The 17,935-nt window shown below is 45.9% G+C and overlaps 1 protein-coding gene across 5 annotated transcripts in view; it reads right to left on the bottom strand.

The window, feature by feature from the left end:
• Positions 1–17,935, bottom strand: part of STEAP3 (STEAP3 metalloreductase) — a 54,616-nt gene that overhangs the window by 14,880 nt on the left and 21,801 nt on the right. For all 5 annotated transcript variants that reach the window (XM_055572877.1, XM_055572881.1, XM_055572878.1 and 2 more), the window contains 2 exons: positions 6,743–7,242; positions 4,606–5,133 (listed from right to left, as the gene is read on the bottom strand). In XM_055572877.1, coding sequence (XP_055428852.1) covers positions 4,606–5,133; positions 6,743–7,242 — 1,028 coding nt within the window. The remainder of the gene's footprint in view (positions 1–4,605; positions 5,134–6,742; positions 7,243–17,935) is intronic.

Raw genomic sequence — 17,935 nt, 5'->3', positions numbered from 1 at the left:
AACAAGAGATGGAATGCTGGCATCCATGCATGACGTTTCCTTTCCCTGTAGGTCTCAGCTTAGAGGCAGAAGGGTTCAGGGACAGGAGACCCAGAAGGCTCACTATGTCCCAAGAGTGGGTGGTGGTTGGCAAGAGGGTAATGCTGACCTCCAGCCAAACCCGGAGACTATGGTAAGGCAGGAGAAGGGTCAGTCTAGGGTGCTGGTGAGAATGGCTTCGCTGTCCCAAGGCCTGGGTTCCAATGCTGGGTCTGCTGCTGTTGGGGTCAGTCATGAGATCCAGGCAGTCGATTTCCAGAGTACCAGCACCTCTCTCTGTTATTGCAAAGACTAAATGGATGATGTTTGTGAAGTGAGAAGCATGTGACTGGCACATAGTAGATGATTAATATAATAAATGGCTGGTGCTGTTGGTCTTAATGGCAGCTGGAAAGTTAGACTAGTCTTTCCCCAAGCTTTACCCAGACTTCTTGTAAGAGATGCCTGGTGTTAGCTTCATGGTGGCCAAGTTAACAGTCACTCAGTGAATATGCACTGGGACTCTGTGTTAGGAACCATGGACCTCAAGGGGTGGAAGACCCACCCAGTCGTGGAAATCTAGGCTGGGCAGACATGTAGATGAGTGATTATACAGTGATGCAAAAGAAATATCATAGAAATGTGGACCTAACACAACAGAAAACAGAGGTGGGAATGGGGAACGGGAGAGTGGCTGGAGAGGCTTAATAGAGGTTGGGTTTTGAAGGAGGAATAGGAGTTTGTCAGACTGCCAAGCTGTCCCAGGTTGGGGTATCCAAGCTAGAGGAATGAGCTCTGCCCATTCCAAGGACAGTATGGGACCTGAGTGTGATGTGTCAAAGAAGCATTGGGGAGATGAGGCTGAGGACAGAGCCCAGATGCATTGTGAAGGGTCTGTCCTTATCCTGAGTCACCAAATGCTTTTCAGCAGTGATATGGTCAGATGTGAGATCTAGATGGTTCTCTCTGACAGCTTAGACTAGATTTGGGGTGAGAGGAAGGAGAAGACAGTGTGTGCATAAAACATTTTCTTTGATATTAATTTTGATATTAAAATGTATTTCTAAGGCACCATTGAAGTAAATCAGAAAGCACTAGTAAATAAAGTATGATTTACCATAGATGTAAATCAGAAAGTACTAGTTACCATTGGTAATACTATTAATAATATCGATAAACATGGTCTCAGAGGTCTTCTCTGCAGCTGGTGTACAGCTGCGTCTCCAATTCTGTGGACTTGGGGTTAAAGGAAACCTGTGTTTCCTGTGCCTAGGCTAGCGTGCTCCCTTCCCTCCAGTTGGGCAGCCAAGGTGGGCCCTGAGAGGGCAGCCCGAGGGCACACTGGGAAAGTCACAGGTCACAAACTGCCCCCAGAGCCCTGCTGTTAGGGGCTGAATACAGGACAACCTCAGATGCCCAGTCTTGGAGCCTGAGGCCATGGTTGACCCACAGACTATCCAGTATCTAAACCTCCAGGTTCAGGCAACTCATCACTTCTTGAGTGTGCATCCTACTTCTGGGCTACTCTGCTGTTAACCGGCCTCCCTGCCCGCCCCCCCCCCCCCAACATACCCACAGCAGCCCTGGCTCTGCCCTACAGAACACTGCAGAACAAGGTTTGGCCCCTTCGCTTGACTATGCTATCTGTCTCTAATCCCATCCTGTGGGAGTGATGGTTGCCTGGCAACCTCCACTGGGGCCTGCAGCCTTACAGGGCTTTGAAACCCAGGGAAAATGACCTTGCACTTGCCCCTCTGTGCCTTGGTATTTGCATCATGGCAAAACTATATTAACATAATATCAAGAAGGGCCTTGGGGACTTCCCTGGTGGCATAGTGGATAAGAATCTGCCTGTGAGACAGGAGACATGGGTTTGATCCCTGGTCCGGTAGATCCACATGCTGCAGAGCAAAGAAGCACATGTGCCATAGTTACTGAGCCCACACTCTAGAGCCTGCAAGCCACTACTGAAGCCCGTGAGCTCTAGGGCCCATGAGTGACAACTACTGAAAACGGAGTACCCTAGAGCCCGCACATCGCAACTGCTGAGCCCATGCGCCTAGAGCATGTGCTCAGCAACCAGAGAAGCCACTGCAACGAGAAGTCTGGACACGGCAACAGAATAGCCCCTGCTTGCCTCACCTAGAGAAAGCCCACACAACAATAAAGACCCAGCACAGCCAAAAATAAATAAATGATTGAATTAAAAACAAAAACAGAAAGAGTCTTTGCAGGGTGGAGAATCTGGAGAGTGGCAGTCAGAGGGTGAGCAGGGGAAGGGGCAGCCAGGGGTTTGCCTCATGCTCTGGTGGGAAGGGGGCATCACCTTCTTCCCTACCCACTGCCTGAAATGCCTGCCACCCAGATCTGCCACCTCCTGGGCAGCATACCCCGAGAGGCTATGCAGGGTCTCCTGCCCAGTGGGAGAATATCAGAAAGCATCAAACCCACTAGCACTGGGTAAGACCTCTATCTACATCAGGGCGCTGAGAACCGAGGAGGGGCTATGACTTGCTTAAGATCAAGCTTTTGTTCTCGTCAGGGATGCTAGAGGACAAGAGTCCAGGGTTCTGGCCTGCAGGCCTGCACACCACCCCATGCCAGCTAAGGGGAGGATGAGACTGTCTTATTTCATCCTGTGGCTTTAGGGCCTGGTAGAGTAGAACTCAGTGAATGAATGAGCTCTGGGATCACTTACTCAATTGGTAATTTGGACTTGTTTTCCCTGTAGAAATTACATGGGCATGAACATGGATCTGGAAGAGAATGGCTGGATCTGCATCCCACCTCAGCCCCTTACTGGCTGTGTGACTTTGGCCAAGTAACTTAAACTCTCTGTGCCTCAGTTTTATCACCTGTAAAATAAGGGTAGTACAGCATCTGCCTTATAGAGATAAGGGCTAAATGAATTCACGCTGGGTATGTAAAGCTCTTAGAATGCTACTTAGAACACAGTAAGCTCTTTTTAAAGAGTGTGTGACCATTATTTTTCCCTTTCTTTCTTGTTGCCAGCAGGTGTCTTGCTTTTTCACCTGAAGTCTGGGTTCCAACTTTCTTTTATGAAAGCCCAAGCCTACAGATGCAATGATGCCAGGTGTCCATGGGTGGGGAAGGACAAGGGCATTTGAGAAGCTGCGAGCAGGGAAGCAGGAACCCAAGTGAGTAGGGGCTGAGGTCTGTGGTTCCCAGGAAGCGGCCCCACCTTGCCCCCACAGTCCTGCTCTGGGAAGTGGCCAGGCCTCTGAGGGGATGGCTGCATGGCAGATGTGCCTGAGGAGGGCACAGCCTCAGTAGGATCCCTGCTTCCCAAGCAAGAACAAAACTGCAGCTGGAACCAGGGGTAGATGAGAAGGGTCTCATTGGGTGACTTAAGTGTCCTGGAGTGTGTAGGACCCACGCACCAGGCCAGAGGCTGAGGGCTAGAGGGAGAATCAAGCAGGTTAGGGAAAATAAAGAAAAGCAGTGTTGCTTGCAGACCTGAGCTTTGGAGTCAGAATCAGGCCCTGTGAGTTTGTAAACCAGGAGGAAGCATCTAGGGGGCCTATTTCTGTAGGTACAGGTGCCAGGGGAGGCTGCCTGTGGTGCTATTTGGTTTGGGCTGAAGGCCCTGCATTCCCAGGAATCCTGATGGCAAAAGAACACCATCTGGCTTTCCTAAATGCATAATTACTGTGCACCCCTCCCCCCAAAAAAAACATATTTCTGCAGCCTTCCCCATCTCAGATGATGGTAACTCTATCCCCCTCGGTACTCAGGCTGAGAACCTGAGCACCTCATCTATCCCAAGTCTATTACAGCAATCCTGTGTACTCAGGCTTCAAAACATGCCTTCAGTACCTTCTTGCCTCTCTGCTGCCCCCACCCCATTCCAAGCCTCCATCGCCTCTCATCAGGGTTCCTGCACAGCCTCCTAACTGGTCTCCCAGCATCTTCATCTGATCAAGTTAGAAGATCTTCTAGCTTCTCCACCTGGCAGCAGAGTGAGCCAATTAAAACCCCAGATGGATCATCAATCCTCTACACAAAACCTTTCACTGGCTTCGAGTCTAAGGCCAAAGCCCTTCCTTGGCCTTCAAGGCCTCTCTGGTGTGGCTTCAGCCTCCCAGGCCTCACCCACCACTGCCTCCCTGGGCTCCACCAAGAGGTCCTCCTTGCTATTCTTCAAAGATGCCAGGCAGCTCCTCTCCTTCCAACCTGTGCTCACATATCACCTACTTAGCAAGGCCTCCTACACCACCCTTTAAAATCGCACCCCACCCTTCTCCACAGTTATCTTTTCCTCCTTAGCGATAGGCATGTGTGCTCAGTTATATCCGACTTTTTGTGACCCCATATATGTAGCCCGCCACGCTCCTCTGTCCATGGGATTCTCCAGGCAAGAATACTGGAGTGGGGTACCATTCCCCACTCCAGGGGATCTTTCCAACCAGGGATCAACCCACATTTCCACATCTCCTTCTCCTGCATCAGCAGGCAGAGTCTTTACAGCTGTGCCACGGGGAAGAATTGGCAGATGACAAGTTGAGCATTGTACCTATGGGACACCCAGTACCATGACTGGCAGGAGACGACTCACAAGGGCCGTACCTGCTTGACGGCCAGGTTGACCAAGTCGTAGCGGTGGGAGCGGCGCAGCGGCAAGCAGAGACTGTAGAGTGCGTGCAGGGCAGCGCAGAAGAAACTGAGCAGGCCGATCTGCTTGCGGTGCTGCAGCCAGTGGTCCAGCCAGTCGGGGAAGCGTTGGTACTTGGTGCCGCGGCGCAACTGCAGGGCAGCTGCCAGCACGCCGGGCAGGTACACCAGCGACAGCAGCACGTAGGCCACGCAGGGCAGTGTTGTGTTGACCACGAACACAGGGAGCTTGTAGAACTTGTTCTTGCCCTCCTGCACGTAGGGCTCCAGCACATCCCGGACAAAGTTGTAGGCGTAGAAGAAGATGAAGAGCCCCAGGGCCAGGAGGGCGGGCACCTTCCAGCCTGGGAAGAGGCGCAGGGGCATGGCTTCCACCTCCCGGGCTGAGGCCAGGGACCCCATGTCCACAGGGGTGAAGCCCATGGCCCTCACCATCTCCAAGACAATGCGCTTGGCTTCCGGCTGGTCACTGCAGATGGGCACCTGTGGGGAGGGAGGTGGGAGGCATCAGATGGGGTCCCTGGGTGGGGCCTCAGAGAGCCTCCTGGCCAAACTCCTCACTGAATAGCCGAGGAAACTGCCAGGTAAGGTACAGCTGGAGCAGAAAGTGGCCCTGACTCCCAGGCCAGAGGCCTTTCCTCTCTGTGGTCTCCCAGTCTCTGACCCAGCAGTACCCACTACTCAAGGATAATGGCCAACACTCATTCAACAGTGAGCATCTCACCCAACTCATAGCCATCAGCATCCACAAGCAGAACACCCATCTAGGCAGCCCCCAGGAGCCCTTGGAACAGGTGCCTTGAGGACTCTGGCCTGCCCTGAGGGTTGCTCAGCTGTTGGGCTTTGCATATGGCCAAGAACGTGCCGCTGTGGCTGCAGCTCCATCCCTCAGTCCACAAGTGTCCTCTGTGACCATGTCCTCTTGCCCCTTACAGCTCTCAGCCAACACACAAGGCAATCCACAAGCCAGCCCCTGCCTTGTAGCCCACTGCTCCCCTCTGTGAGCCCCCAGGCAGGTCCACTGGTGTCCTCTGGTCCCAAACACTCCATGTGTCTTGCTGACACTGCTGTGGTCAGCTGCTCTACCAACACTGACTCAGGACCTACTATGTGCCAGGCTTAACACATGTGATCCCTCCGCGTTGCCACAAGCCTGAAAGTAGGTACTATTGTCCACATTTTTCAGGTGAGGAAACTGAAGTTTGGGAACATCAATTCTCACCTCTGTGTCTCAGAAGGAATGCCCTTTCTGTGCCTGATGACATGAGGTAGGGCCGAGGCCAAAGCTGACCTCAAAGGCTTCCCCAGCCAGCTGCTGGTTCTGCTCCCTCCATGCTCTGCTATTCTACATTCAGCCACTGTCCATTGCCTGTCCATATATGAGAGTCCCAAGATGCAGGCTGTAAAGAGGACCCTCCAGTTAGAGGGGCTGGGTACCTTGGGCTCTCCCACAGCCTGGCATGGAGTTGGCAGAGGAGCCATCTGAGCTGGACTCATTGGAAGAGGGTCTCATACACATGTGGAGCCTGGCATCCTTCCTTCAGGAAAGTGCAGGTGGCCTCTTGACATTAAAAACCATCTTGTCTTGGTTAGAGCCCCTCTTGCCAACAACTGTATGTAGCAATGGCTGTTTCTGGAGCCTTTTTCCACTTCCAGAAAAACCTGCTATTAACTATTCTGAGAAATCTGCTCAGTTCTTGGAAGCCCTTGGAATAGATGAGATAAAGTTTGGGACTTGCCTGCTTCCTCAGGACCTGGCGCAGGTTCTTCTTTCTAAGTCCAATCCTAAAAGCAAAATCTCTCTTGTTCTAGACTCCAGATAGTAAAAAGAAAGCCATCAACATTTTCCTCCTTATTTTCTTGGAAATCAAATTACAATAGAAGAACATGGATTTCCAGTTCAAACCCCAGCTCACTAAGCTATGGGACCTGGTGTATGTAAGCTCATTAACAACTCTGCACCACACTGCCCTATGCAGTCATGTGAGATGAGCTGAGATAACGTACACGAAGAGCCTGGTTCATCAAGGGCCTTCAGTGAAACTTAGCCATTTACATTTATTATGATGACTGGCATTCCTCCAGCACTTACCTGCCTATTTCCATCCCTTGGACCAGACTGCAGGGTCCAGGCAGAGATGACATTGAAGGCCTTGACCACTGCGCAGGTGGGGAAAAGGGAGGCCAGGTACTCAGCGTTGGACTCATGGTGCTGAAGGTGCTCCCGCTCTGTGGGATTGCTCACGTCCACCAGGATCTTGCCAGCCAGCTGGTCACTGAGGCCGCACAGTGTGGAGTAGTGTTCCCGGAACATAGCCACGAAGATGACCTCCGGGGAGCCCACCGCCTCCTCCTGGAGAGTCACTCGTGCTGCTGAGGGAAACAGCCCAGCCATGCGTTTGGGGTTGCGGCTCCCCACCACCACACTGAAACCGGAGCCCACCAGGCGGGTGGCCAGGGAGCGGGCAAAGTCCCCGCTGCCCAGGATGCCCACTTTGGGAACCTCACTGGGGGCCTCAGCAAGGCTGCCATCACTGTCCACCAGGTGGTGGCTGATGAGCGGCTTGTCCATCTTTCCTGATGTTCTGGTGGCTAGAAGAGAAAACAGGAAGTTGGTCAGCTTGTGTACTCCCCCGCCTACCAGCTCCCTCTCTGTCCATCAGAACTGCATGGTGGTCCAACATTCACCCAACAGGCCTTTCAGTGTTAACATGTGCCAGCATGGGGGCACAAGCTGAATAAGTCCCAGCCCCTTCCTCAGGAGCTCACAGATTCCAGAAGAGGAGAGGGAAGGACCTCTGCGTTCTACTCTGTCCTTTGTCCTGAATTATTTGCTTGGTACAAATTTGTGAGAGTGAGTGCGCTGGGAAAGAAGGGTATGGAATTTCTATGATCAATGCTATGTATGTCTTTTCAAAAGCATTATGTAATAGCCAGTGTTAGTATCCGGGAGTGACCCCAACCTCAGCATCATTGGGTTTATTGGATTATCAGGAAGGGTAGACGAGGCGTTCCTGTGCTTGTTTACACTCTGCATTTTGGAATGGTATCTCTGATGCTCTTCCTTAAGTAGACAGTGAGCAGCTTAAAGATAGCAACTTCATCTTACTTGACTGTGGATCGCACCATTTACCACAAGGCCTGTCTGGTGTTCAGTGCTTACTGAATGAATGAACGAACACCACAATTCTACTCTGAGGGTAGGACTGTAGTGGGACTTGACAGTGAATGGGACCTAAGATTGGGCCCCTGAATTTGGGCTACAAATTTACAGTACACTTGGGTGGGAAAGTTATTTGTTTTAATTGTCACCAGCTTCTAGCCGTAAGTTGCTATTTTCTTTGGTATGGATGTAAGCAGCAGCACAGGAGTATTGGCCTATCTGCAGCTTTGTCACCAATAATGACCAATGTCACATCACAAGTTTAATTGTGAAAGGGCTCTCCAAATATGATTTAAACTCATCAGTAATTTAGAATTATGGTAGATAGAACACCTAAATACATAAAGCAAATATTAATATACACCAAGGGAAAATAGCAATAATAACAGTAGGGGACTTCACTATCCCACTTTCAATAATGGATGGATCAGACAAATAAGAAAAGTCAGCATGGAAACATTGAACTTGAACTATACTTTAGACCAAATGAACCCAACAATATATAGAGAACATTCTATCCAACAGCAGCACAGTAGACATTCTCCATACACGTCACAGAACATCTTCCAGGATAGAGCATATGTTAGGTCATAAAACACATCTTAAAGATTTTAAAAAGCTGAAATCACATCAAGTATTTTTCTGACCACAATGGTATGGAACTAGAAATCAGTAACAGGAGAAAAATTAGAAAATTCACAAATATGTGGAAATTAACATACTCCTGAATGACCAATAAGCTGAAGAAGAATCAAAAGACAAATTAAAAAAGAAAATATCTGAAGCAAGCAAAAATGGAAGTATAACATACCAAAAAGTATGAAGTGAAGCAAAAGCAGCTCTAAGAGGAAAGTATAGCTTAATGCCAAAATGAAGAAAAAAGAAAGATCTCAAAACAACTTAGTTTACATCTCAAGGAACTAGAAAAAGAACAACAAAGTCCAAGTTAACAGAAGGAAGGAAATAATAAAGATCAAAGTGGAAATAATTGAAATAAAAGCTAGAAAAACAATAGAAAAAAAATCAATGAAGACCTGGTGTTCTGAAAAGATAAAATTGACAAACCTTTAGCTAATTCACTAAGAAAAAAAAAAGATTCAAATAAAATAAAAAAGAAAGACATTATAACTGACATCACAGAAATACAAAAGATTATAAGAGACTATTATGGACAATTATATGACAACAAATTGGACAACACCAAAAAAATGGATAAATTCCTAAAAACATACTATCTACCAAGACTGACTCATGATGAAATAAAAAATCTGAACAGGCCAGTAATGAATAAGGAGATTGAATCAGTGATTTAAAAAACTCTCTGACTTAGCTGACTAGATAGATGTTGAATCAAAGAAGAATATCTATAATGATAAAGAAGTTACTAAGACACTCTTCCCTTTCCTAACTACATGTCTCTGTGAGGCTGGATTTTCTTCATATATTTCAATCAAATATTGTCCCACACTGAATGCAGAAACATGAGAATCCAGCTCTTTCATATTAAGCCAGCCCTTAAAGAGATACTAAAAAATATAAAACAATGCCTCTGTTTGCATTACTTTTTGTTTTGGAAAATATCATTTTCCTGAAAATATCTCACTATTTTAAAATAAAATGGATTTATTGCGACTATTTTAAAATAAATTAATAAGCAAAAAAACAAACAAACAAAAAGACCCCAAAGCCTCTCCCAACAAAGAAAGGCCTAGGACTGGATGGCTTCACTGGTGAATTCTTCCAGAGATTTCCTGACAAGTTAATGCTAATCCTTTCCTCACTCTTCAAAAAAACTGAAGAGAAAGGAACACTTCCAAGCTCACTTTATGGTGCTATCATTACTCTGATACCAAAGCCCGATACGGACAGTACAAGAAAAGGAAATTACAGGCCAATATCCCTGATGAACATAGATGCAAAAATCCTCAATGAAACACTAAGAAATTGAATTCAGCAGCACATTAAAAGGATCCTACACCATGATCAAAGTGGGATTTATCCCTGGGATGCCAGGATGGTTCAACATAGGCAAACCTTTAAATGTGATGTACCATAATGAAAGAATGAGGGATGAAATTAATCCGATCATCTCAATAGATGCAGAAAAAACATTTAACAAAAGTGAACATTCTTTCATGATAAAAACTCTCAACAAGTTAGATACAGAATTAGGAATGTACTTCAGTATAATAAAGGCCATACATGACAAGCTCACATGTAACATCATACTCAATGGTGAGAAGCTGAAAGCTTTTCCTCTAAGTCATCAGGGACAATACAAGGATGCCCACTCCTGGCCACTTCTACTCAACATAGTAGTGGAAGTCCTAGTTAGAGCAATCAGTCAAGAAAAAGAACAAAAGAGATCCAGATTGGTAAGGAAGAAATAAAATTGTCTTTCTTTACAGTTGACATGATCTTATATATAGAAAACTCTAAAGACACAACCAAAAAACTATTAAAACTAAGAAATTAATCCAGTGAAGCTGCAGGATACAAAATCAACATGCAAAAATAAGCTGTATATATACCAACAATGAACTATCTGAAAAAGAAATTCACTAAACAGTCCCATCAGTTCAGTTCAGTTCAGTTCAGTTGCTCAGTCGTGTCCGACTCTTTGCGACCCCATAAATGGCAGCACGCCAGGCCTCCCTGTCCACCACCAACTCCCGGAGTTCACTCAAACTCATGTCCATCGAGTCGGTGATGTCATCCAGCCATTTCATTCTCTGTCGTCCCCTTCTCCTCCTGCCCCCAATCCCTCCCAGCATCAGGGTCTTTTCCAATGAGTCAACTCTTCACATGAGGTGGCCAAAGTATTGGAGTTTCAGCTTCAGCATCAGTCCTTCCAATGAACACCCAGGACTGATCTCCTTTAGGTGGGACTGGTTGGATCTCCTTGCAGTCCAAGGGACTCTCAAGAGTCTTCTCCAACACCACAGTTCAAAAGCATCAATTCTTCGGCGCTCAGCTTTCTTCACAGTCCCATAGGGTACCATTAACAAGGACTTCCCTGGTGGTCCAGTGGTTAAGAATCTGCCTCCCAATGCAGGGAGTGCTGGTTTGATCCCTGGTCAGAGAACTAAGATCCCACATGCCTTGGGGCAACAAAGCCCATTTGCCACAACAAAAGATCCCATGTGTACTGCAACTAAGACCCAATGCAGCCAAATAAAACAAATAAATAAGTATTTTTTAAAGAATAAAATACTTTGGAATAAATTTAACCAAGGAGGGGAAAGATCTATACACTTAAAACTACAGAACACTGATGAAAGAAATTGAAGAAGATGCTAATAAATTAAAAGACTTTCAGATTCATAGCAATCTATACAAAAATTCCAATGACATTTTTCAGATATAGAAAAAAAAATACTAAGATTCATACAGAACCACAAAAGATCCGAAATAACCAGAGCAATCTTGAGCAAGAAGAACAAAGCTGGAGGCATCGTACTTCCTGATTTCAAATTATATTACAAAACTTTAGTAATTAAAACAATATATTACTGACATAAAACAGACATAAACCAAAACAGAATAGCCAACCCAGAAATAAACCCATGCATATATGGTCAAGAATGAAAGCATTTCCTCTAAAGTCAGGAACAAGACAAGGGTGCCCACTTTCACCATTACTATTCAACATAGTTTTGGAAGTTTTGGCCACAGCAATCAGAACAGAAAAAGAAATAAAAGGAATCCAAATTGGAAAAGAAGAAGTCAAGCTCTCACTGTTTGCAGATGACATGATCCTCTACATAGAAAACCCTAAAGACTCCACCAGAAAATTACTAGAACTAATCAATGACTATAGTAAAGTTGCAGGATATAAAATCAACACCCAGAAATCCCTTGCATTCCTATACACTAATAATGAGAAAACAGAAAGAGAAATTAAGGAAACAATTCCATTCACCATTGCAACAGAAAGAATAAAATACCTAGGAATATATCTACCTAAAGAATCTAAAGACCTATATATAGAAAACTATAAAACACTGGTGAAAGAAATCAAAGAGGACACTAACAGATGGAGAAATATACCATGTTCAGGGATTGGAAGAATCAATATAGTGAAAATGAGTATACTACCCAAAGCAATCTATAGATTCAATGCAATCCCTATCAAGCTACCAACAGCATTCTTCACAGAGCTAGAACAAATAATTTCACAATTTGTATGGAAAAACAAAAAACCTCGAATAGCCAAAGCGATCTTGAGAAAGAAGAATGGAACTGGAGGAATCAACCTACCTGACTTCAGGCTCTACTACAAAGCCACAGTTATCAAGACAGTATGGTACTGGCACAAAGACAGAAATATAGATCAATGGAACAAAATAGAAAGCCCAGAGATAAATCCACGCACATATGGACACCTAATCTTTGACAAAGGAGGCAAGAATATACAATGGATTAAAGACAATCTCTTTAACAAGTGGTGCTGGGAAATCTGGTCAACCACTTGTAAAAGAATGAAACTAGAACACTTTCTAACACCATACACAAAAATAAACTCAAAATGGATTAAAGATCTAAACGTAAGACCAGAAACTATAAAACTCCTAGAGGAGAACATAGGCAAAACACTCTCTGACATACATCACAGCAGGATCCTCTATGACCCACCTCCCAGAATATTGGAAATAAAAGCAAAAATAAACAAATGGGACCTAATTAACCTTAAAAGCTTCTGCACATCAAAGGAAACTATTAGCAAGGTGAAAAGACAGCCTTCAGAATGGGAGAAGATAATAGCAAATGAAGCAACTGACAAACAACTAATCTCGCGAATATACAAGCAACTCCTACAGCTCAACTCCAGAAAAATCAATGACCCAATCAAAAAATGGGCCAAAGAACTAAATAGACATTTCTCCAAAGAAGACATACAGATGGCTAACAAACACATGAAAAGATGCTCAACATCACTCATTATCAGAGAAATGCAAATCAAAACCACTATGAGGTACCATTTCACACCGGTCAGAATGGCTGCGATCCAAAAGTCTACAAGTAATAAATGCTGGAGAGGGTGTGGAGAAAAGGGAACCCTCTTGCACTGTTGGTGGGAATGCAAACTTGTACAGCCACTATGGAGAACAGTGTGGAGATTCCTTAAAAAACTGGAAATAGACATGCCTTATGATCCAGCAATCCCACTGCTGGGCATACACACTGAGAAAACCAGAAGGGAAAGAGACACGAGTACCCCAATGTTCATCGCAGCACTGTTTATAATAGCCAGGACATGGAAGCAACCTAGATGTCCATCAGCAGATGAATGGATAAGAAAGCTGTGGTACATATACACAATGGAGTATTATTCAGCCATTAAAAAGAATACATTTGAATCAGTTCTAATGAGGTGGATGAAACTGGAGCCTATTATACAGAGTGAAGTAAGCCAGAAAGAAAAACACCAATACAGTATACTAACGCATATATATGGAATTTAGAAAGATGGTAACAATAACCTTGTGTACGAGACAGCAAAAGAGACACTGATGTATAGAACAGTCTTATGGACTCTGTGGGAGAGGGAGAGGGTGGGAAGATTTGGGAGAATGGCATTGAAACATGTAAAATATCATGTATGAAATGAGTTGCCAGTCCAGGTTCGATGCACGATACTGGATGCTTGGGGCTGGTGCACTGGGACGACCCAGAGGGATGGAATGGGGAGGGAGGAGGGAGGAGGGTTCAGGATGGGGAACACATGTATACCTGTGGCGGATTCATTTTGATATTTGGCAAAACTAATACAGTTATGTAAAGTTTAAAAATAAAATAAAATTAAAAAAAAATAGCAAATTAGGGGAAAAAATAAATAAATAAATAAATAAATAAATAAATAAAAAAAATAAAAGCAAAAAAAAAAAAAAAAGAATATGCAATAGGGAAAGGACAATCTCTTCAATAAATGGCTTTGGAAAAACTGGACATCCTTATGGAAAAGAATGAAAGTGGACCCATTTCTCATATCATATAGAAAAATCAACTCAAAATGGATTAAAGATTCACACTCAAAAAAAAAAAAAAAAAAAAAAAAGACCTGAAACTGTATTACTGTCCTAAAAAAAAACTTGGGAAAAAGCTCCTTGACATTGGTCTTGTCAGTGACTTCATTTAGATTTGACACCAAAAGTACAAAGATCAGAAGTAAAAACAAATTGAGTTTGACTACATCAACCTAAAAAGTTTTTGCACAGCAAAAGAAAAATCAACAGTCAACAACATGAAAAGGTAAACTATGGAATGGAAGAAAACATTTGTAAATCATATCCATTAAGGGGTTAATTTCTAAAATATTTAAGGAAATCATACTACTCAATAGTAAAAACCCAAGTAATCCAATTAAAAATGCAAAGGAATTAACAGACATTTTGCTAAGGAAGACACACAAATGGTCAACAAATATATAAAAATATACTTAACATCACTAATCAGGAAAACGTAAATCAAAACCTCATACCTGTTAGGATGACTAGTGTCAAAAAGTCAAAAGATAGTAAGTGTTGGCACACATGTAGAGAAAAGAGAACCCTTCTGGGAGTTGGTGATGGACAGGGAGGCCTGGCGTGCTGCAATTCATGGGGTCGCAAAGAGTCAGACACGACTGAGCGACTGAACTGAACTGATGCATTGCTAGTGGGAATGTAAAATCATACAGCAATTGTGAAAAACAGCACAGTGACTCCTCAAAATATTAAAAATAGAACTACCATATGATCCAGCAAACTAATACTGAATATTTACCAAAGGAAATAAAATCACTATCTTGGAGAGATCTGTACCCCATGTTTATTGCAGCATAATTCGTAGTAGACAAGATATGGAAACAACCTCAGTGTCTGTCTGTGAATGAAGGATAATGAAAATATGGTGTATGAGTACAATGGAATATTATCCAACCTTAAAAAAAGAAGGAAATCTTGATATTTGCATCAATATAATGAACCCGGAGGACATTATGCTAAGTGGAATAAACCAAATACAGAAGACAAATACTGCATGACTCCACTTATATGTGGTTCTGAAAAACCCCAACTTAGAAGTAGACTGGTGACCAGGAGAAATGGGGAGATACTGGCCTAAGGGTAGAAACTTTCAGTTATGAGTATGTTTGGGAGATCTAATGAACACTATGTTGACTACTGTTGATAACGGCACACATTATGGGGGGGTTGTAGCAGTGAAGAAACCAATATGTGTTAAGCATCCAGAACAGTGCTCTCTCAGCACTTAAGCCGGCACTGGGTGGACGGCGGCTCTGGTGATGAAGCAGACCCTGGGTGCCAGCACTGTCCCAGCAGCAGGGACGAGGTGATGGAAGGACGCAGTGACCCTGCCAGTGCGTCTGCCCCCGAGGAAGAGGGGTGAGTGGTGACAGGGGCTTTGCAGGCGGCCTTAGATTCCCAGGCTAGCATCAGGGATTTGGGCCAAGATAACTGTACATCCCGGCCTAGGGACTCCAGCTTTCCCTGGGGTCTCCCCAGTCCCTGCGCCAGCCACCTGGAGACACCGGCGCCAGAGCAGGCTTTGTTCCTACGGGAGGGAGAGTCACCACACTGAGGCCTCCAGGTCACCTTCATGTTTGCTAATGATTTGGAGGATCCCAAGCAGGTCCCCTCATGAACAGAAGCCTCTCCTCTGGCTTTGCTCTCCCCTTCTCCTTCCCATCTCTTGAGCAATTACCATGTGCTGAACACTCTTGGGAGCATAAAGATGAATAAGAAACACTCCCCACTCTCCAGTGGTTTAGAATTGCATGTGTCTGTGTGTGTTGGGTGATGCAGGAAAAGACGGGATAGGGCTTCCAAAGGGGCAGCCAACGACAACATTATGGCACACACAGCCTCTGCTGGTCCTTGAAGAGCTCTGAGTGATCGACAGTCTCACAGTAAACATGAACCAGCCCAAAGAGAAGTCAGTGAGGTCTGGACTTGGAATCCTGTCTGTGTTTATCCCCAGACTTAGCATCACGAGGTGGGAGGAAGTGTTCAGGGCTGGCACTCAGGCTTCACTGCTCAGAACCTCATTTGTATTTGCTTCCCGTCAGGGATCTGAGGTGACGCAGCTGAAGCTGAGGGAAGCCACAGCCCCGGACTGGGGGACCTGGGGCTGGTCCCAGTTTTGCCCTGAACTGACCCTGAGACATTGGAACATCTAGGGACCTATTAAACATCCCAGACTTATTGTCCTCAGGGGCCCTGCTTTGAGCCTCAGGGTAAATGGGAACTAAACGTGAAACACCTCCAAAGTGCTTCTTGTGTCCAAAATCTGGTCCTTGGGACAGGAAAAGGCCAGCCACCTGGGCAGAGGTGCCAGGTTCTGATCATAGTCATGCCCATTGCTCACCACCCAGGTGCTTCTGCACTTTAGTCCTCTCACCTTTAAAATGGCGACACAAATTGCATCTTTCTCCAAGGACTGTTGTGAGGGTGAAATTAGTTAACAAGAGCTCAGAGCCACCTTTTCTGACTGGTGCTATGTGTACATGTACGTATGTGTGTGTGTGTGTATCTATGTGTACTATCCTCTGAAGAGCTTCACGGGCCTTTCAGAATTCTTCGGCCCTCCCAGTGCCCAGCATGAGGCCTGCAGCTGGCATGATGCTGGCAAGGGCAGGGCATGTGGTAGGATCCTGGAGGCCCCAAAGGTCTAGCGGAGCCCCTGTTGCCTGTCCATGTGACCCAAAGGTGAGAGGGCCTAACCCAGCCTGGGCCCTGGCTCCCCTGCTGTTCTATTTACAGATCTGGGGGAGGTGGAAGGGAGGGGATCAAATTGCAGCTGGGTTGGGGCAGCTGGGGCCTGCGGCCTGCACATACACACCTTCTCACCTTCCCTTCTCAAAGTGTGGACGGAACGACATGTAGGCCTGGTTGTGCAGGAACTGGCACAAACCACAGTTCCCAGTCCCCTCTGGGTCTCTGACCTGCTTGCCACACCTCCTTCCTGGCAGGGCCACAACATGGGTTGTTTGTGGCTCGGAGCCAGGCCTGGCCCACAGGCCTGCCTGCCAGCTTCTGTCTGCTCTCAGACAGGCCTTCAGAGGTGGGCAGTCAGGGCATGGACAGCACTGCAGCCCCTTCCACATGGGTGGCACATGCCCGTCAGACCCCAGGGGCTGGAGCGGGCTGCAGCCACGAAGGCGCTGCTTTGGGGCTGGATGTGGGTGGGGGAGGGGGTGCCAGCTTGGCACCCTGCAGCTGGAGGGTCTGCAGGCCACCTGGGATGCCACCTCCTCTACCCCCAGGGGAGAGGCTAACTTAGCTAACATTTCTGGCCTCATGGACTGCAAGAGGAATATGGCACAGTTCTTGCCCTCAAGTGGCCCACAGTTGTGTTCGAGCTTTATTTTAAAATTTTAACATTAAATCTGGGGGGCTCACATTCCTGTAATTCTATGTATGTGCTGTGCTAAGTCACTTCAGTTGTGTCTGACTCTTTGTGACCCCATGGACTGTAGCCTGCCAGGCTCCTCTGTCCATGGGATTCTCCAGGCAAGAATACTGGGGTGGGTTGCCATGCCCTCCTCCAGGGGATCTTCCCGACCCAGGGATCAAACCAGAACTGCTCTATTTATTTATAAATTAAGTATATTTTAGTATGACTTGTGTACTCTAATGTTATATACAGAATAAATCATATATAAACACACATAAATGTAAAGAGATAAGGCTAAAAATTTAAAAACAAACAGAAGCTCTAAGTTTTCTTCCCACTCCCAGGGATGATCCCTGACAACCCCTGGGGAAGTTCACACCCTCCAGACACTGTGGTCCCCACGGAGTGACAGGCACAAGAGGCAACTGAACACGGTCCCCTGGGAGAGGACCCTGCCTACAGACAGGGCAGCTGGGCAGCTTCCTGCAGGAGGTGGGCCTGAGCTGAGCCTTGAAAGATGTGCAATTGAGCTCAGAAAAGCCTTTTAGAAAGATGAGCCTGTGTAAGAAAAGGCCCAGGAGCTGAAGAGCAGGGATCCACAGATAGCTCGTGGCCCTGGGGCATAGGGTGTATGTGTCCACAGCCAGCACCCAGGAGCTGGCAAATCATAAATGAAAATGCAAATTCTTACCCAGAACTTAAAAAAAAAAGACTAAAAAAGCATAG

The sequence above is a fragment of the Bubalus kerabau genome, chromosome 3 (assembly GCF_029407905.1).
Source record: "Bubalus kerabau isolate K-KA32 ecotype Philippines breed swamp buffalo chromosome 3, PCC_UOA_SB_1v2, whole genome shotgun sequence".
In the NCBI taxonomy this organism is placed as follows: domain Eukaryota; kingdom Metazoa; phylum Chordata; class Mammalia; order Artiodactyla; family Bovidae; genus Bubalus; species Bubalus kerabau.
This window is presented reverse-complemented; position numbering and strand designations above follow the sequence as displayed.